This window comes from Mustelus asterias, chromosome 15, assembly GCF_964213995.1.
Source record: "Mustelus asterias chromosome 15, sMusAst1.hap1.1, whole genome shotgun sequence".
NCBI classification, from domain to species: Eukaryota; Metazoa; Chordata; class Chondrichthyes; order Carcharhiniformes; family Triakidae; genus Mustelus; species Mustelus asterias.
Genome location: NC_135815.1, coordinates 19,041,472 through 19,063,656, shown reverse-complemented (window position 1 = coordinate 19,063,656; position 22,185 = coordinate 19,041,472). Strand labels below are relative to the sequence as shown.

Genomic DNA, 22,185 nt, shown 5'->3' with positions numbered 1-22,185 from the left:
ATCTTATAACTAAACTGTCATATTGTTGAGATATAGACAATGGTCACAAGCTCACTGTGTACATACAGTGGCACAACTTTCAAAAATGCCATCATTAGATTTGCGCCTGCAATTTTTTTCCCGATTGGAAACAATCTCGGGATTCATTTGTGTTGGACGTATGCAGAAATCTTCAAGATTTTCTGCTGGTTACCAAGGGTTGTAAGTGTTAGATTTCACACTCAAATCATCTTGTTGTATTGTTATCCCTCCTCCAATTGCTATTCTTGGAATAGGTTGTCAGTTTGGGCTTTAACATTTTCTTGGAAGCTGCAGATATGCAGTTCACACATTTATAGGCAATAAAATCTTGAAGGCTGTACAGTATATGAGAAAAATCTTTAAGGTTGGTCTCTACAGGCTTCCTCTAATGAACGTGGGCGGCATGGTGGCACAGTGGTTAGCACTGCTGCCTCACAGCGCCAGGGACCCGGGTTCGATTCCCGGCTTGGGTCACTGCCTGTGCGGAGTCTACACATTGTCCCCGCATCTGTGTGGGTTTCCTCCAGATGCCCCGGTTTCCTCCTACAGTCAGAAAGCGGTGCTGGTTCGGTGCATTGGCTGTGCTAAATTCTCCCTCAGTGTACCCGAACAGGTGCCAGAGTGTACGGCTGGAGGATTTTCACAGTAACTTCACTGCAGTGTTAATATAAGCCGACTAAAACACTAATAAAAAAAACTTTAAAACATCCAGTAAAAACCAATCCATACCTGTCCCTCACCTTCAAAGACATAGGGGAGAATTTTCCATGGACCATACAAAGGTCCACTGATCTCGGGCAGGATTTTCCGGTTTTGGGGCGGGCGTGGCTGGAAAATCCCGCCTATGAATTTTCCCTGTTCCCGTAGATCATGAGATGAGCATGCATTGTGTTAGTCGCCATGCAGGTCTATAGTGTAATGCATGTACATCTCATGCCCTGACTTACAATGATATACTCCAGAAGGGAAGCAACTTTATTAAGTTATTGCTCATAGACTGTTCAGAAACAGGAAGGAAAATCGGGCGAGGCTCGCAAAATCCCGCCCGAGGGCAGTGGGAATTCCGTTCTGCGAGCCACGCCCCACCCGATTCTGGGGCGGACGTGGCGTAAAATTCCAGCTCATGTTGCAAAAGTTCAAAATTGCAAATGTAAAGATGAAGACGTTTTTGGACTTTAAACATCATCAAGAGGTTCAATGGAATTCCTTCAAGACATCAAAATTGAAGGGACTCATAAAAGATGTAGGGCGGGATTTTCCAGCCACACTCACTCCAAGGCTGGAAAATCCCATCTGAGGTCAACAGACCTTTGCATGGTCCCATGTCCAGCCCGCTATGATTCCTGTGTTGGGCACGCCAGGAAAATACTGGCCGAGATGTATAAAGATAGTAACTAACCAGTGCATCTGCTTCTCTTACCTGCTCCTGTGGGGGTGATCGGAACTCTTTTGTTTTCTTGGCAGTCAATGCAGCGGACATGTTTAATGCCTGCATCACTTCGTTATAGCGGAACCTTTGATTGTCCTGAAGTTTTAACACAAAATCATCCGAAAAGGCGACAATGGCTTCAATCCGATGACGGAGTTGACAGTCGCACAAATACTGCAAAAGGTGGCACATCTGGGAGACAATAGAGACAGAACATCAGCATGTTTCATGTGTTAACATTACCTGCATCTCTCTCCATTAGACAGTGAAAACTATGTAAAGATTAGTGAAATACTTTGAACTTTATATTACTCCTTTCATATGGTTGCCTTATAATGATTTCATAGTAGCTTGAAAGAAAAAAATGTCCCTAAAGGGATTTTTTATTGCGGATTCTTGAAAAAAAATGCCCTTTTGGAAATATATTTAATTGTGCTCATTTTAAATCATTAGTAAGTATCAAAAAGAGATTGAGACTCGATTCAAGATTTCTCAAGTAAACTGATGTTCATTTTATGTTGGTAGTTCCTAGTGGCAACTCGGAGAATCAAATAAACTGTCCGCATCTTAAAATTTCCATCTCCTGCTTATTGGTTTCTTGTAAGGGTGGCACGATGGCACAGTGGTTAGCACTGCTGCCCCACAGCGCCAAGGACCCGGGTTCGATTCCCGGCTTGGGTCACTGTCCATGTAAAGTTTGCACATTCTCCTGCATGGGTTTTCTCCGGGTATTCCAGTTTCCTCCCACGTCAAAAGATGTGTGAGTAGGTTGATTGGCTGTGTTAAATTGACCCTAGTGTCAGGGGGATTAGCAGGGTAAATATGTGGGGTTACGGGAATAGGGCCTGGGTGGGATTGTGTCGGTGCAGGCTTGATGGGCCGAATGGCCTCCTTCTGCACTGTAGGGATTCTATGAAAAGTTATCTTTCCGATTTTCTCACGCGCCATTTTTCTAGGTCTCCACATGTACCATGTAGTGAATAGAGACAAAGTCGTGTAACCTTTTGCCATGACTTTCAGAATGTCACTGTTACCTGGGATCCATCATCACCCACTCCTCCACAATAATATTGCAGCTGAGATAGGGAACTCGCCACAGGGAGTTGATCTGAGAGGTACAGAATTTCGGCTGTAATGTTTAGCAAAGATGTGGAGAGGCCGGTGTTGGACTGGTGTAAACACAGTAAGAAGTTTAACAACACCAGGTTAAAGTCCAACAGGTTTATTTGGTAGCAAAAGCCACACAGCTTTCGGAGCTCCAAGCCCCTTCTTCAGGTGAGTGGGAAGATTCCGAAAGCTTGTGTGGCTTTTGCTACCAAATAAACCTGTTGGACTTTAACCTGGTGTTGTTAAACTTCTTACTATGTTTAGCAAATCCAAAGAAGGAAAATCATGACAGATTCTCACGCGAGAGAGAAATCTTAAAGGTCATTAAATGCATCTTCATTCTCAATAATAACAAACACTACAAGAAAGAATGGTGAAAAAGTGCCGATTTTACTTTTTAACAAGTTTTATCGTATGATTAAAAGGTTTCATGATAAAAAGTCAACCCATTTTAATTTTAAAAAGATAATTTCTGGTCTGGGCCTCCTCGTTAAGTATTTGAGAATTGACAGGAGATGCCTTACACCTGGAAACTCAGTCTAAAACTTTAAAATGTAATTGACTCAGAAGGAGTGAACCATTAACCCCAATTCACGGTGGTTCCATCCTTGCCAGCTGAAGCAGAGAGCCCTCGGGAATGGTTCGTTGGTACGTTGCTACTTACAGATTTGGCCACTACAGTGTGCATTCTGGAGGTTGCGAGCCTCGCGACACCCAATGGTGTCAAACGCTGAACACATCGCCATGGCATCATAGGATCCAATCCAACAATTATATCAAATAAAGTACATCAGCTTTGTATAAATCAGTACCTACCCAAATCAAAATTTCAGACCTACTCAGACCATAGAATCCCTACAGTGCAGAAGGAGGCCATTTTAATTCTTTAAAAGATAATTTCAGGTGTGGGCCTCCTCATTAAGTAGTTGAGAATTGACAGGAGACGCCTTACACCTGGAAACTTTAAAATGTAATTTATTCAGAATCCGTGAACAATTAACCCCAATTCACGTTGGTTCCATTCTTGTTAATTGTATTTGTAACTGAACAGCAGTGCACAGAACAGTTCAGTTTCATTTGTGTTTAACAGGAGATGTATCTTGCACAGGAGGTGATGAAGTTGTGGAATGCACTGCCATGAGTAAATGACTGAAGTAAAGTCCATGTCAACCTTTAAGAATAGGCTAGAGAAAAGAACGCAGGGGAAAGGCCATAGTGCATTTAGAGCCCACTTTTGTGATTCTCCCCACCCTGCATCCAGGCCTATCGAATCTGCATCGACCACAATCCCATCCAGGCCCTATCCCCATAACCCCACGTGTTTACCCTGCCAATTCCCCTGACACTAAGGGGCAATTTACTGTGGCCAATCCACCTAACCCGCACGTCATTGGAGTGTGGGAGGAAACTGGAGCATGCGGAGGAAACCCATGCAGACACGGGGAGAACATGCAAACTCCACACAGTGACCCGAGGTCGGAATTGAACCTGGGTCCGTGGCGCTGTGAGGCAGCATTGCTAACCATTGTGCCACCGTGCCGCCCCGATGTGTTATGACAGATTATGTATTGCCCAATTTACAGCAAGCTGATGGGTCCATGAAATCGTGGCTTGGGAACATTAGTGCATTAACAATCAAGCAGTTGCCAATTCTGTAATCCAACACAGTAGCTCTCTGCCGGCCTCCTGCAGCCTCTCTCCAGTCCAGGTACAGTGCTTCTTTCCTATTCGCAAGCAGCAGGTTGCTGTTTGTGGTCTCTCAGTTCACCTCCGGTAGGCAGAGTCTCCCCAGTCTTGCCAACCCCCAGACTGAGGCAATGATGCACATTCTCCTTGGGCGTTGTTGCCACTCACCGGCATGCCCGGCTCCTCAGAGATCAGGGCATCCTTTTTAGATGGCGTCCCAATCTCAAAATTAAGTTGAAGGTGCCCTTCCACCCCCCCCCCCAATGGACTTCACTGTCCCCCCCCCCCCCCCCCCCCCCCACCCCCCCCCCCCCACCCCGCCCCACCCCCCCATGGACATAGTGAACACCCCCAACTCTTGAGCTCAGAGAGGTAATGTCCCCACGCCTGTCACTAAATCTCCGGGTCATCCTCTCTCCACACAACACCACACAGGCATGAGGGTGTCCCGCTCCCCCCCTATCCATCCTCACCAGCATCAGATTATCGGGGCATTACCAGGTTGGCGCTGCCAGGTTGGCCCTGCCAGCGGGTCAGGGCATTGCCAGAGCACCCAGCCATTTCCCCAACCACCAGAGGGTTCCAATGTGCCCCCTCCCCCACCCCCCGCACAATATGAACCAGATTACGTCAGGATGCAGAGTGGGGAGAATCACAAAAGGGTGCGCTAAATGCTCTATAGCCCCTCCCCTGCATTCTTTTCTTTAGCCACCTAGCCTATTCTTAACTGTTCATTAAGAAGTCTCACAACACCAGGTTAAAGTCCAACAGGTTTATTTGGAATCACGAGCTTTCGTAGCGCTGCTCCTTTATCAGGTGAGTCCGCTCCGAAAGCTCGTGTATTCCAAATAAACCTGTTGGACTTTAACCTGGTGTTGTGAGACCTCTTACTGTGCCCACCCCAGTCCAATGCCGGCATCTCCACATATTCTTAAATGTTGACATGGACTTCAGTCATTTACACATGGCAGTGCATTCCACAACTTCACCACCTCCTGTGCAAGATATATCTCCTGCTAAACACAAATAAAACTGAATTGTTCTGTGCACTGCCGTTCAGTTACAAATACAATAACAAATTTGTATCAGTTTTCTCTGTCTGGTATTTTAACAAATGTGCTATCTAGTTTGAAATAAATAGGTTAAGAAGGACAATATGAAAATATTGGCAGACGCACATGGAAGCCTTGGTTGTCAATACGGAACGGAACAATTTCAAACCCGGAGCTTTCTAAAAATCAGCAGAAACTACAGGGCAAGAAATGGATTCGCAAGTCCATGTAATTATTTACATTTTCAAAGATTCTTCTGCACATAATTGCACACACAAAATGGCCGGCCAAGTAGTGGTTGTCCCAAAGCTCTAAAGTAACATATAAAATATCAATGAGTTGAAACAAATTAGCACTGAAGTTTCCTGGTGGCACAGTGGTTAGCACTGTTGCCTCACAGCGCCAGGGACCAGGGTTCGATTCCTAGCTTGGGTCACTGACTGTGTGGAGTCTGTACGTTCTCCCCATGTCTGTGTGGGTTTCCTCCGGGTGCTCCGGTTTCCTCCCACAGTCCAAAAGACGTGCTGGTTAGATGCATTAGGCCATGCTAAATTCTCCCTCAGTGTACCCGAACAGGCACTGGAGTGTGGTGACTAGGGGATTTTCGCAGTAACTTCATTGCAGTGTTAATGTAAGGCTACTTGTGACACTAATAATTAAACTTTAAAAAAAATTTCAACTTTACAGTTTTTCTACTCTCTAGAATAGTGACACATACTTATTCAGACACCATCTATAATAAGCGCGAACACATTAACATTCAGTTAAGATTTTCTTTAAGGGCTACCTGAAGTTTAACTGGCTCAGGAAGTTTCATCTGCAGTAGGCCTTCTTTGGGAACTTGGTCACTTTTGAATTCCTCCTCGCTTCCTTCTGCTTTTTGATCACTTTTGCTTACATCCTTCTCATTTGGCGTATTTTCCTCGGTGGCCTGAGTGTCTTCAGAAAACACGCTGGCCTCGATGAGTTGCAAGATATGCTTCAAGTCTTCGCTGCAGAAGATGCCCATGATGAGAAGTGTGTAGAAGAGTTTGATCAGGGGCACGAACAGAAACTCGGTGCTGCCGCCGACTGGGTCCCGGACATGGAGGCGGCCTTCCTGCACGGCCTCCGTCAGCATCTCGATGGTTTTGGCCTTGAGGACATCCAGCGGAAATTCCGGGCTGTACTGGAAGGATTCCCCCGTCACCGTGACAAAACTGGCCGAGGAAAACTGCATTCTAGGCCTGAGGGAGGTACTGAGGCCTACTCCGGGGACGGCGTGATTCTGGTTGTCATCTGGAAACAAGGTAATACTCTTGGTCTCATCAGTCATTGGAACGATGAATTCATTGTTCATCATCAGCCTGGCAGTGGCGTAGGTGCTAAGGTAAGTGTCAATGAGTAGGTCGTAATAACCGGTTCGCAGCAAGCCAGGTACATATTTGTTTTCTATTGCGTACAGCAACTGAGACTCATCCACGTGGCTGCACAGGGCATGGGCCACTCGGTTATTGCCCAGAGCACAAACTGCGGAATACAAACGCAAGGTATGGTAGTGAAACCTCAGCAGGTCCTCATGCTCTGTGAGTTCCAAGATATCCAAAGCCCTACATATCATAAAGAATTAAAGGAAAGGTTAATGTTTACAGCAAGCAAACCTCTTGTCCATTTAAACCAAAAATTGACAGCACTGCAGCCTGTTAAAGAAGGCTGGATCTTATGTAAAATAACAAGTCTGAGATTTGGCCTTCCCAGTACCCCAGGCAGAGCAAAGCCACACTCCAAATGTGCGTGCGGATCAACAGAACAATAAATTGATGCAAAGGACATCACTAATCACCAGTTACCAGAATTACATTAAAAATTACAGCACGGTTATTCAGTCCGATCAGCTCATGTTGGTGTTAATCCTCTCCGCAAACTCTCACCCTAATCTTTTGGGCATACCTTGTTCCCAAATATTTCTTTGCTCCCTTTTCCTTCAGCTTCCAGTCTAACCTATTGGGTTGGACAATCAGCCATGATCATGATGAATGGCGGAGCAGGCTCGAAGGGCCGAATGGCCTCCTCCTGCTCCTATCTCCTATGTTTCTATGTTTCTATCCTTAACTGTTGAAATAGCGTTAACAGTCAGCGTATGAGAGTAGACAGCAGTAGTCTGTAAGATTGACGCTGATTTATTCTGCTCACTCCTTTTGTACTTTCTCACGGAGGTGCTCTGGAGAGTTTGCCAGTTAAGCGTACCAACGCACAAATGGCTCATTAAGTGGATTGTGCGATTGAAACTTGAGAAGTGAGAATAAAAACATCTCTGCCAGGGGTGTGCTGCTGTGTTTGACCAGAATGAGATTTTGCAGTTGTTAATTGTTCACAGAGTACTGCCTTCACGAGGCTTTTGAACACTAACCTGTTCTCCTCAGGAATATGTAAAGACATGAATCTTAAAGGTTCCGTACATTGCACCTGCCATCCGTGGCGGTCACTAACGCGGCTGACGTCCACCTTTAAGAACTCATTGGGCACCCTGCTCCACAGCACAGGGGTCAGGTGCTGGACATGAAGCCGAGGAGGACACTGTGGGGTCGGATTCCTGCGCTCACTTTTAAACAACCCAGCTGACAGGGGCATTACATTCTGGAAAATAAATCAAAGAGATGCGGTGGGGCCTTGAAAACGATCACAATATCAATCCTTTCTTGACGATACGGTACCAAAATCCCAGTACAGTTACATCGCCTTTCAGTTGTCAATTGACATAACAAAACTCCTATTGAGGGCAGTTTTATCTGCCAAAGTGTAGTTGTAAGAGCTGATCTTAGGCAAATATCAAAATCTGTGTGTGGATAAAATTGCTTTTGAAGAGAAAGATTAAGAGAATAATTGATCATCGACACTCAGGTCCCTTCCTCCATATTTTTCCCAACATTTACACAGACTTGAGCTTGGGCCGAAAACCTATCACCCTCGCCCGTCACGGATTGGTGCGGGTGAGGTTCCCAGAACAGAAATCTTCATTGACCTCAGGCAGGATTTTACAATCTCGCCGGAGCGAGGCCGTAAACTCCCGCCCTTGATCTCTCTTTTTGCCTCTTTATAATAAAAAAGCTGATTATTCTTTTTTCCACCTTCTCCTGTTGGGAAAAAGATACATTCGTCTGCGATCACTTACCAACCGACTCAAGAGCAACTTCTTCCCTGCTGCTGTCAGACTTTTGAATGGACTTACCTTACATTAAGTTGTTTTCTCTACACCCTAGCTATGACTGTAACATTACATTCTGTACACTCTCCTTCTCCCTTATGTACTCTATGAATGGTATGTTTTGTCTGCAGAGCGCACAAGAAACAATATTTTTCACTGCATCCCGATACATGTGGGCAGCACAGTGGCACAGTGGTTAGCACTGATGCCTCACAGCGCCAGGGACTCGGGTTTGATTCCCAGCTTGGGTCACTTTTTGTGCGGAGTCTGCACATTCTCCCCGTGTCTGCGTGGGTTTCCTCCGGGTGCTCCAGTTTCCTCCCACAGTCCGAAAGACTTGCTGGTTAGGTGCATTGGCCGTGCTAAATTCTCCCTCAGTGTACCCGAACAGGCGCCGGAGTGTGGCGACCAGGGGATTTTCACAGTAACTTCATTGCAGTGTTAATGTAAACCTACTTGTGGCACAAATTAATAAACTTAAAACATGTGACAATAATAAATCAAATCACAATCAAGTGGAAAGCTGTGGTGGGCAGCTCAGGAACAGCCACACAAGTGCTGAGGGTCATAACCAGGAAGGCAAAGAAATAACAATACTTAGTCCTGATTTTTAACTGCAACTTTTACAGATACAACAGGTAAGACAGCCGAAAGTTAATGTCTGAACACCATAATCCAGCATCACCCACTAGATGGTGCTAAAATCAGCAAAGATACGTGACTCCTTCCAGATAATTCTATCATTCAGAATTTGAATGTGAAGTGATGAGCAATAAATCAGGACTCTGTCTTCATGCATTATGTGGCGATGCCGGCGTTGGACTGGGCACGGTAAGAAGTCTCACACCACCAGGTTAAAGTCCAACAGGTTTATTTGGAATCAAATTCTTTTTCAAAATCAAAAATTATTTTATGGAGGTTAAAGTGATTCCAGATAAACCTGTTGGACTTTAACCTGGTGTGAGACTTCTTATTTCACGCATTATGTCAAAGAAGTTTACACTGACTCCAGCTTCAAAATATGTCAGTTTAACACAAATGAAACATGTCTCCATCCTTTCATTGAGGCATGAAAAACTTTGAAAGAGGATTTGTAATGACTTCAATCAGGCCGTTGAGATTGGCCTATTGGCGTATGAGCTCCCTGATTAAGGATCCAATTGATGGGCCAATCAGGGAGTCTTTGCCTTGTATTTAAACGGGAGTGCCAGTTCCTCTGACACCCCAGGCAGTAGACTGCTGACTCCTGGCACTCTGCGTACTGCTGTTCGAGTTTGTAAACAAAGGGATTTTGGTGAAGGGACTTCTGCCTCCAAAGACGTATTACAGGATTGTGAAACCATAAGATATTCTAATTATAAAAATGTCCACTTTGAAGTAAATTAAAAGACCAAGTCGCGGGCAGACTGGAAATATCGGGAAAATATATTCCGACAGGAAAAAATAGATTGTTCGGGACTCCAGGATGCCGCCTTTTGTCAGAAGCAACCTGGCAAGTGACTTTTATCTAACATCGGACATGATATTACCCTGTGAGAGAGGGTTAAAAATTATTTTATGGAGGTTAGAGTGACAGGAGGAATTCTAACGTGACGTTAGAATTTGTATCAGCAATCTGAACATTTTTACTTTCGTGCGCCCCCTAATCTATACTACTTATCACGGCTATTCCTAATTTGTCCCTCTCAGACACTATTTTAAAAAGTGTCCACCCTAAAGCGACAATGGCCGTTGATTAGAATTCTGAATCATAGAATCCTACAGTGCAGACGGAGGCCATTCGGCCCATCGAGTCTGCACCGACCACAATCCCACCCAGGCTCTATTCCCATAACCCCACATATTTGACCCTGCTAATCCCCCTGAATTTAGCATGGCCGATCAACCTAACCCACACATCTTTGGACTGTGGGAGGAAACCGGAGCACCCGGAAGAAACCCATGCAGACACGGGGAGAACGTGCAAACTCCACACAGACAGTGACCCGAGGCCGGAATTGAAGCCTGGTCCCTGGCACCGTGAGGCAGCAGTGCTAACCACTGTGCCACCGTGCTGCCCCATTGCTGACATTAATGATAAAAGCTCTTTTCTTCAATTAAAATGTTGTAAATTCTTAGCCTTTTACTGGACTTTCTGCTCAGAGGTGAGTAGTGGCGCTCGCTTCCAACCTCAAAGAAAGTGACCCACAAAGATTTACCAGTCCCTGTGGTTGGGATTTCCTCTTTCTCGTTGGCACGGGCGGCACAGCGGTTAGCACTGCTGCCTCACAGCGCCAGGGACCCGGGTTCGATTCCCGGGTTGGGTCACTGTCTGTGCAGAGTCTGCACGTTCTCCCCGTGTCTGCGTGGGTTTCCACCGGGTGCTCCAGTTTCCTCCCACAGTCCAAAAGACGCGCGGGTTAGGTGCATTGGCCGTGCTAAATTTTCCCTCAGTGTACCCAAACAGACGCCGGAGTGTGGTAACTCGGGGATTTTCACAGTAACTTCATTGCAGTGTTAATGTAAGCCTACTTGAGACACTAATAAATAAACTTAAACTTAGTTTAAATCCAGTGCCAATTGAAGGGGACGTCTCGGCATCAAGCAGCAGTGATGTCAGCAAGCAAGGTGAGTAGCCAAATATATTGAAACATTCTCGCAAACAGGGAGGTTAAAACATTCTTTACTTTTAAATTCCAAATTATCAAAAAAACATTGTGATTAGATTAAGATAGAAGCTAAAATATCATGCTACTAACTTCAAAGAAATTATTCTCATAGAATCATAGAATCTCTACAGTGCAGAAGGAGGCCATTCAGCCCATCGCGTCTGTCTCCAACAGGGCATTTTACCCAGGCCCTATCCCATAACCCCTCGTATTTACTCCACTGATCCTCCTAACTTACACATCTTGGGGCAATTTAGCATGGCCAATCCCTCTAACCTGCACATCTCTGGACTGGAGCACCCGGAGGAAACCCACGGAGACACGGGGAGAAATCATAGAATAGAAAAGAAATCATAGAAACCCTACGGTACAGAAAGAGGCCATTCGGCCCATCGAGTCTGCACCGACCACAATCCCACCCAAGCCCTATCCCCATATCCCTACATATATACCCACTAATCCCTCTAACCTATGCATCTCAGGACACTAAGGGCAATTTTTAGCATGGCCAATCAACCTAACCCGCACATCTTTGGACTGTGGGAGGAAACCGGAGCACCCGGAGGAAACCCACGCAGACACGAGGAGAATGTGCAAACTCCACACAGACAGTGACCCAAGCCGGGAATCGAACCCAGGTCCCTCGAGCTGTGAAGCAGCAGTGCTAACCACTGTGCTACCGTGAAGGTAAAGACTCCACACAAACAGCCACCTGAAGCCGGAGTTAAACCCGGGTCCCTGGCTTACAAGACTACAAGAATAAAAATAACTTTCGAACAATCAGAAATTCTAAGCACCCAGTCAAATTGAATAATCTGAGATCATTTACAGGATAGTAACATAACCAAAAAGATTAGATAACAGGATAAAGATAAATGACTGTATTACAATTGCTCGAGAGTATTTTAATTGCAGCATCAATTATCACACCAAGAAAAAGATCATGACCTCATTAAGATGTGAAACTGATTGTAAAATGGGAAGAGAGGGGACTGGAGTCAGATCATCCACAGGTTTATCACAGATTCATAAAATCCCTAGGATACAGAAAGAGGCCATTCAGCCCATTGAGTCTGTACCGACTCTCTGACAGAGTATCTTACCCAGGCTCTCTCCCCCTACCTATCTCCATAACCCCACATTTACCACATCTAATTCACCTAACCTACACATCTTGGTGCACTAAGGGGCAATTTAGCATGGCCAAAGCAACCTAACCAGCACATCTTTGGACTGTGGGAGGAAACCGGAGCACCCGGAGGAAACCCACGCAGACATGGGGAGAACGTGCAGACTCCGCATAGTCACCCAAAGCCGGAATTGAACCCGGGTCCCTGGCTCCGTGAGGCAGCAGTGCTAACCACTGTGCCACCGCACCACCTTTATGTGTCAAATGAACTCAGATAGATTGTTGAACACAATCACATACCCTGTACCCACCCTGAGCATGGGTGCAAAATCAGAAGAGGAGATTTAACTGCTTTACAGAGGCTGGTGAATGTGTGGAACATACCACGTGGAAGTGATGTACTGGCATCATGCCACATCAACAAATTCAGGGGGCAGCTACAGTGTCGCCAGGACTCCCAGCAGAATGAAAATAATTGGGTAACATCCCATTAACAATGGGGCATGAGTTAGCATGGGGATGTAATGGGCCATTAGGGATAATGGGCTGATGAATTGGCATGGGAGTATAGAGAGTAGGGATGAGGGAGATGGAGAGAGGATGGGAGAGCTAGAGGACCTAAAATACAAGGGACTAAGCTTGATGTTATGTACGTTATGCACCCACTGCAAATTGTTGGTCCTCTTATCAGTAAAAGGTGCTTTGGTAAAGAAAGATCCTGCTTCCTGCAGACTCTTTGAATAGACTCGGTAAGTATATTTTGTTCAAATAGCAGTTTAAGCAAGTATATTATGTTTGCTGTAAAGTACACTGTTTGTTGTGAGTTCTGTCCACCCTTCCCTCTGCCTCCCAACATCTCTCCAATTCCAACTCATGTTCCAATCACAATGACGTGACCTTAATGAATCAAAGAACAAAGAACAGTACAGCACAGGAAACAGGCCCTTCGGCCCTCCAAGCCTGTGCCACTCCTTGGTCCAACTAGACCAATCGTTTGTATCCCTCCATTCCCAGGCTGCTCATGTGACTATCCAGGTAAGTCTTAAACGATGTCAGCGTGCCTGCCTCCACCACCCTACTTGGCAGCGCATTCCAGGCCCCTACCACCCTCTGTGTAAAAAACGTCCCTCTGATATCTGAGTTATACTTCGCCCCTCTCACCTTGAGCCCGTGACCCCTCGTGATCGTCACCTCCAACCTGGGAAAAAGCTTCCCACTGTTCACCCTATCTATACCCTTCATAATCTTGTACACCTCTATTAGATCTCCCCTCATTCTCCGTCTTTCCAGGGAGAACAACCCCAGTTTACCCAATCTCTCCTCATAACTAAGACCCTCCATACCAGGCAACATCCTGGTAAACCTTCTCTGCACTCTCTCTAACGCCTCCACGTCCTTCTGGTAGTGCGGCGACCAGAACTGGACGCAGTACTCCAAATGTGGCCTAACCAGCGTTCTATACAGCTGCATCATCAGACTCCAGCTTTTATACTCTATACCCCGTCCTATAAAGGCAAGCATACCATATGCCTTCTTCACCACCTTCTCCACCTGCGTTGCCACCTTCAAGGATTTGTGGACTTGCACACCTAGGTCCCTCTGTGTTTCTATACTCCTGATGACTCTGCCATTTATTGTATAACTCCTCCCTACATTATTTCTTCCAAAATGCATCACTTCGCATTTATCCAGATTAAACTCCATCTGCCACCTCTCCGCCCAATTTTCCAGCCTAACTATATCCTGCTGTATTACCCGACAATGCTCTTCGTTATCCGCAAGTCCAGCCATCTTCATGTCATCCGCAAACTTGTTGATTACACCAGTTACACCTTCTTCCAAATCATTTATATATATCACAAATAGCAGAGGTCCCAGTACAGAGCCCTGCGGAACACCACTGGTCACAGACCTCCAGCCGGAAAAAGACCCTTCGACCACTACCCTCTGTCTCCTATGGCCAAGCCAGTTCTCCACCCATCTAGCCACTTCTCCTTGTATCCCATGAGCCTTAACCTTCTTAACCAACCTGCCATGTGGGACTTTGTCAAATGCCTTACTGAAATCCAGATACTCTACAGTTTCCAAAGGAGGATGCTCCTGAGTTGAGTTAACATCTACACTGTGGCCCTGTTTTTCCTCCAGTCGTAAAGGCTCAGTATGTATTTAAAAATGGCAGGCTGGAACCTACTCCAGGATTCCCGCCCCTGTTCCTGGCACCCCAAATCTTTGCCAGCGGGGATACTTGACCTTGCCATCTCCATTGCGGGGTTAGGAATCTCCTAGCCTGCCGCAATATTTGTAGAAACTGGGTCAGTTTCTCCATAACTCATGGTTCGTGCATCTCAGAGGAGCCTTGAACCATAGACTCGGCAACCTTTGAAAGGCAAATTCAAAACTTATGTTCCTATGCCAACTCATGCCCTCATCCACTCCCGTGGCGCCTTTTGCCCTCATGCCAACTCAATTCCACCTCATGTCCTTGACTGATTTGTTGGTTTTGTACATAATATATACTGGATGAATGGGCATGGAAGGGCCTATTTGGCAAGGGGTTAAAGGGGTCCATTGGATCTGGGGAAGGATCATGAATTGTCATGGGAGTATGGGAGTGGGTGGAGGGTCTTGGGGTCTACAGGATGAGGGCTAGGAGACCAAAAATGACCAAACAACTGAGACTAAATCCCGGAGAATCCTGGCAGGCCTTTAAGAAGCCCAACTCAGCACTCAGCTGTCCCTGTGGCCACCTCCAAACTGCTTCTAGTGGTGGTTTGTCCAGCTCCATCCTGTTCCCACCACATCACCCCACATCCCCCTCTTGAAGTGAAGATCCCATCATTCAGGTTCCTTTCTACCGAGGTGGGAGAAGCATGCTGGGAAATTTCCCACCTCGAACTACCCACCTAGATAGAGAAAACCTGAGTAATGCGTGTTAGACATAATGGAGGGATAAATGCCCAATATTCAGGAGCCCTAATAGTGAAGACTGTGGTCCAAACCTCCTGTGACAGGGTAACAACTGACATGACTGAATAACTACATTAACTATTGATGATATTTGGACTGTAAGGTATCATTGGGAGATGGGAGCAGGGTAGTGCCCTGGACAAGGTACCTGGGATCTGAGTGAACAGGGTAGGAAACTGGGTATCTCCTTATCTGTGTTTCAGATTTAAGCATTCTGAAATTCGTCATGCAAAGCTTGGCAAGGATGTGTAATTAACAGCCGTGAACTCAATATCATATCAGGTACAGAAGGGGAAATAGGGAAAGGAAGAAAAATTGGATGAAAAGAAAGGTGAAAAAGAGAAAAAGGAAGGGAATAGAAGTAGTGACATTTTGTGAAAGGGTTAATAATCACACAAGTTTAAAAAATCACACAAGCTGCAAGCTGAACCTCAGTCACACAGGGAAAGCTATATGCAAATGACAGGTCTTGATTAAAGCAGACCCAAATCAGAGTCAAAGACCATTTATTTGAACAATGTGCAGCCGCAGCTCATGTTTGCCCATTAGAACAAGGAACAATGGAAAGGGATGTTGATATACCATTGGTCAGAGTTATAGCTATCGTTTATTGATGATATAAGATGCACAGATTTTAATTGGACACTATACCCTTATGTGTGCATGATGTAATCTTAATCAATAACTATGATTGGATAGAGATAACTCTGAAAACATTATTTGTATATGCTAATTACTTGTAATCGAATTTGAAACTATAATTGCTTATGTATATCTGAATTCTGCACTCTGGCTAGCTACACAATGTGAGCTGTAACATTCCAGGATCCAAGCTATACAACGTGACTAAAACAGCTGCTTAAGAGAACTCCGTGACTTGGTCTGGTTACTTAAAGGGTTAAGTTGTGACCAGTTAAAAGGCTGAAAATCAAAGCCCGCAACATTTTTACATCTCCAGTGATAATTAAAACCTGAAGGAATGAGACTGCACATATTGTAAGAGATAATTTTCAGTGTCAGGGAAAGTGACTACCAGTAATTAAAAGGATACTTAGACTGAAATGGACAAGACTTAACTTTCCATAGCAAGTTTCCTTTGTATTCTGAAGTAGGCCATTTTCCAAAAGCCATATTTTTATTATCTCATCAATATTCACCTCATTAAACATATTCATTTATTGGACTGATTGGCACCATTCATAACGTGCCCACAATGCAGAGGGGAACACCCGAATGGACATTCGTTTAAATCCCCCTCTGCACAGCTGAGAGACCTTTAATTTCAAAGCCGACAAAAGATCCTTATTCTGTCCAGCAACAGCACGAAGCTGCATTTTAAACCGGCCTTTGGCCAGAAGATTGGGATATCTGCGAGTCAAGACCTGGAGTGGGTTATATGACATCACCGGACTGTCAATAAAATATTACAGGAATAAAATGGCCAAGGCAGGCAAAGAAACTTAATAAACTAGGATAAAAAGAATAAAAGATTAGATGAAATCCCCCTACACACAGCAGGACAAAATGACATTAACACCTAATCTCGCAAGCATAGAATACAGACACAAAACAGTAGAGGTCGATTTAGATAAGGGGACACATTGAGAGGATAATGGGAAACACATTAAAACACCGGGGCAAGAACAGGCAGTCCCATTAACACGGACACACACCATACAGATGCAAATTGACAAGTCTCTCAGGGAACTTCCTGACCAAACAGGCCACTTTATAAGTATTGTAAAAATGTATGAGCAAATGTTCCTGCTCGAATTTGGATCCCTATAAATATCCAGAGCAAATGTATAACTATTGAGATCAACGTGGCCAAGCACTGTTTCTAAGCTGGCTACAGGGGTCTCCCTGGGTTCCCAGTAATTGTACAATAAAGAAAAACGCTTTGAATCTTGCCTTGCGACTCGACTTCCTTGAATGCACTGGTACAGGGATTTTTCCCTACAACAATTCTCTGTGCAAATGCAGGTTCTTAATTTCACTCAATGAATTTAAGAGGGTCCCCCACAATGAGATATTGGCTGGAGGTTTACCATCCTGCCCACCACAGGAATTGTAGCGGGCAAGGGATGGACCACGGAAAGGTCCATTGACCTCGGGTGGGATTTTACAGTTTCGGGACGAGTGAGGCCATAAAATCCCGCCCATTGAATTCATGAATTTCATAGCAGGCCAATGAATATCCAACAGAAAGTTTTTAATTTACACTTTCAATAGTGCATTTGCCCTTGCCTGAAGTTGCTTTGGCAATTGTACATAATAATGTCAAGTGTGAGTAGCCTTGCCATTATCTTGACAGCAAACTTTGAGTTGATATATTGGACCACATTGTCATGTGGCGAAGATTAAGCACAGTATTATAAGACCTTAGTCAATTACTTTAAATGTCGAGTAGGTGGAGCTCTTTTGTGTGTACATCAGGATATATTCACCGATCATGCACTTGCAGCTCGGTTTTGTAACCCTAACCCACTGCTGCACTTTGAGGAAGCTTCTCCATCGGAAGCGTGAAATTTAGGATTTAGCACAATCATGACTTACCTTAATCCTGCCAAGTTCAAACTGGAACACGTTGGGGCTGGTGGCTTGTGCAAATACTGCTGCAAACAGCTTTGTGCTTGGTTCCACCTAAACACAGAATGAAGATCAGGTGACTGCTGTGGCACACTTCTGAAAGATTGCCGTCAATCAGTAAGAAATACAACCCGTTTTTCCGCAGAGTCATTCCGAGTTCCTTAAGATAATTGGATCCTTGCGTTTCAAGTGCTTTATAACATACACAGCTCAGTATTCCAATGGATGCAAACATAAGTGCTCAAGCAAATTAATGTTGCACTTTCCAACAACTATTTTTGTGACTTTTGTTTTGCTCAAGAGGTGCCTACTTAAAATTGTAAATTAGCAAACGAGCCCGCGATAATGACTCCAGATGATTAATAACTCAGAATGCAGTCCACGCTGTCTACTCATCTATCATTGGAGTGTGTACTTCATTTTAGATTTTTAAAAAGCACAATCCACCAAGTAATTTTAATATAGCCTGCACTGCAAAAACCGTAGCAAAGGTGTATTCACTGCAGCAAGCACAAAGAATGAAGCGCACCCACAGCTGAGCTTGGCACTGTTTAAGGGTTGCTGTGACCCTCTTAAAAAGCATTTTAATCGAACGTAAATCACAATTGTTCAATCGCAGATACATTCTCAGTGTTTGTGCTGTGGTGTGAAAGAACGCCCCTTGTCATGATGCACTCTCCAGCCACACTGGGATGACAAAAATGCAGCTGGCTGTGGTCTATAAATGTGTTTGATGCATACCCCAGACAACTCACATACCCCACTCTTTAAAATAAGAATAAAGATTTTTTAAAATTAAAAACCTTATTTTCTGGGACCAGACACTGTGAATGTGATAAATTGTCACTTGTCCACTTAGCCACCACAGCCCTGCCATGATGCCATTCAGCAAATGTCAGGGTGTCATAGAGTCATAGAAGTTTACAGGCCCTTCGGCCCAACATGTCCATGCTGCCCAGTTTTTACCATTAAGCTATTCCCAATTGCCTGCATTTGGCCCATATCCCTCTATACCAATCTTACCCACGCAAATGCTTTTTAAAAGACAAAATTGTACCTGCCTCTATTACTACCTCTGGCAGCTCGTTCCAGACACTCACCCCCTCTGTGTGAAAAAAAGTGCCCCTCTGGTCCCTTTTGTATCTCTCCCCTCTCACCTTAAACCTATGCCCTATTCTGGGTGTGGAGGGTTGATGTGGATGTTCCTGTGTTTTGAGATTCATGCATTAAAAAGATATGGCAAGACCAGCATTTATTGCCCAAACACTATTGTCCTTAAGAAGGAGGCGGTGAGCTGCCTACCTGAACTGTTGCAGCAGCTTTGGATACGGTTAAGTGACTTGCTCAGCCATTTAGAGGGCAGGATAAGAGTCAACCACATTGCTGTGGGTCTGGAGTTATTGTAAGTCAGACCAGTGAAGGACAGCAAGTTCCCTTCCCCGACAGGCATTAGTGAACCGGGTGGGTCTTTTGTGGCAATATGGTATTTTGATGGCCACTATTATCGATCCTAGCTTTTTATTCCAAATTTATTTATTGAATGCAAGTTAAATTTTCCACTTGCCATGCCAAGATGTGAACTCTAATGTCAGGATTACTTACCCAGTAACATAAGCGTGATATCCATTCAAATGGGACTCATTATCACGCTAACAGTGCCACATCAGTCACTGATGTTACACAGTGGAGGGTAATCTTATACTATATAATTCTATGCAAAATACGCAGGAAAGAGATATAGGCCCGAACCTTCCGAGGAGCTATGACTGTCAGATTACCACTCTGCCCCTACTTTCCTGTGCCAGGCCAGGACTCCACCTTTCTGGCTAGATATGCCTCCTAGCTCTCTCCACTGTTGTCCGGCTGAGTGGGACTACACTCACCTGGTTTCATCCATAGCTATCTAGTTATAGCCAAAGAATCACTTACAATGACTTCTCTTCCTGCTCCTACACTGTCATGTCTTGTGTCCCTGTCAAGGATTCATCCATGACCCCTGTCGTATTTCTCATTTACACATGCTGACCTTAGGCAAGAACATCTGCAGGGACATCGTTAATTTTCCCATGTACGCTGAGAAAGCCCAGCATAATTAAGGACCCCACGGAGCCCGGACATTCTCTCTTCCATCTTCTTCCGTCAGGAAAATGATACAAAAGTCTGAGGTCATGTACCAACCGACTGGAGAACAGCTTCTTCCCTGCTGCATCAGACTTTTGGATGGACCTACCTCGTATTAAGTTGATCTTTCTCTACACCTTAGCAATGGCTGTAACACTACATTCTGCACTTACTCCTTTCCTTCTCTATGAACGGCATGCTTCATCTAGATAGTTCGCAAGAAACAATACTTTTCACTGTATACTAATACATGTGAGAATAATAAGTCAATAATAAGTCAATAATAAAATCAAATCAAATCAGCTCTACTTCTTCACCACCTCTCTCAGCTCCTCCACTGTTGCTAAATGATCTGAGATCCAGTACTGGATGTGTCGAAACCTCCTCCCAATAAATATCAGGAATCATTGTTCCTGTTACTGCTCCAAACTCCGTTCCCTGGCTATGGATTCCATCCCTCTCCCCGGCAACAGTCTTAACCAATAAATCACAACTTTAGTGTCAGGTTTGACATCAAGATGAGCTTCCAACCACACAGTGGCACCATAACGAGATTGCCTATTTCCACCCTCTGTGGCATTGCCTGCCTTCAGCCCCTGCCTCAGCTCACCTGCTGCTGAAATCCTCATTCTTGCCTCCATTACCTCAAAACTTGATTATTCCAATGTGCCCCTGTCTGCTTTCCCACATTCTACCCTCCACAAACCGAACACCATCTAAAACTCTGCTGCCCCTGTACTAACTTGCCCCTGTACTAATGGGCCAATAGGTGGGCAGGTTGTCCGACACCTTTCCCAACCCCAGTAAAATTTCAGACAAGTTGGGTGCGGGTGGGAAAGCCACCCATTGGATTTTTACGAGCCCCTCCACTTTCAAATCAACAACTGAGGCGCATAAAACCCAGCCCCATGACAACTATCACGGGGAATGGGGGATTGCTGTTACAATCTATTCTGCTTCACTCATGTCCCTTGGGAAAGAATATCTGCCGTCATTACCCAATCAGACCCACTGTGATGTGGCTGATTCTTAACTGCTCACTGAAATGCCCGAATAAGTCACTCAGTTCAAGGGCAATTAGCGATGGGCAATAAACGCTGGCCTTACCAGTGATGTCTACATCCTATGAGAAAAAGTGAAGAAACATTTTTGCATATCTTCCAGTGTCTAATTACAGCATTGGCAGAGGAGCCAGTTGACTGATGATTCACGGTACCGTGGAATATCATGACAAGGCGTTGGTTAAATAACAAAATCAAGAAAAACACTTTCACACAATCGTAGCTGAACTCCAGAACTCTTTCCCCAAAAGCATGGATGCTAGACACCTGAAGCTTTTGAGTCTGAGGTTGATCGATTTTTGGGAGGTAAGTGCATCATAGCAATGCTAAGTGGAGGCCAGACTATCAAGGAATATGGAACTAAAGTGGGTAAATGAAGTGTTACTGATTAGCCTTTATCTGACTGAATGATGCAACAGGCTTGATGGGCTGAATGACCCACCCCTGTTCCTATGTAGGAAAAAACATCGTTGGCACTGCTGCCTCACAGTGCCAGGGACCCGATTCCCAACTTGGGTCACTGACTGTCACATTCTCCCCGTGTTTGCGTGGGTTTCCTCCGGATGCTCCGGTTTTCTCCCACAGTCCGAAAGACGGCTGGTTAGGTGCATTGGGCCCTGCTAAATTCTCCCTCAGTGTACCCGAACAGGCGCTGGAGTGTGGCGACTAGAGGATTTTCACAGTAACTTCATTGCAGTGTTAACGTAAGCCTACTTGTGACACTAATAAATAAATTTTAAACTTTGAAAGGTCAGGCATTTTTTGCGTTTAATGTGACATACCTGGTAATATGTATTTAATTCCTTGCCGTTGGCTGTGAATGTCAGTAAGCCACTGGCGGTGTCCACCAGGCAGCCTATTTCCAGCCCATTGTTATTGCGTCCTTGCCCAGGGCTCGTGCTTTCTCCCGCCCACACCATGTAGCAGTTGCTTCGCTTGACGCTACAGTTGGAAAAACATTTTGCAGAAAAATTAATCAGTGCTGCAGTGCGCATGTGGGCAGACATAGTGACGCAGACACTCAAAGAGCCTGAGCTCCACAGCTAATCACATTTCTCTGTCTGTCTCTGACGTGAAAACATTTCTTAGTTCAGCAACTGTAGCTACGGGTTTCGCTGGCACAATTCCTTCCCCCATCTGTTGCTTCTCTCCTCGGCACTGCCGGTGGGTGGTGCCAACATCACGTCACAC

The 22,185-nt window shown here is 45.0% G+C and overlaps 1 protein-coding gene across 1 annotated transcript in view; it reads right to left on the bottom strand.

Moving 5' to 3' along the window:
- Positions 1–22,185, bottom strand: part of ryr2a (ryanodine receptor 2a (cardiac)) — a 455,564-nt gene that overhangs the window by 219,913 nt on the left and 213,466 nt on the right. The window contains 5 exon segments of the mRNA XM_078230647.1: positions 1,442–1,642; positions 6,083–6,884; positions 7,685–7,911; positions 17,780–17,866; positions 21,777–21,936. Coding sequence (XP_078086773.1) covers positions 1,442–1,642; positions 6,083–6,884; positions 7,685–7,911; positions 17,780–17,866; positions 21,777–21,936 — 1,477 coding nt within the window.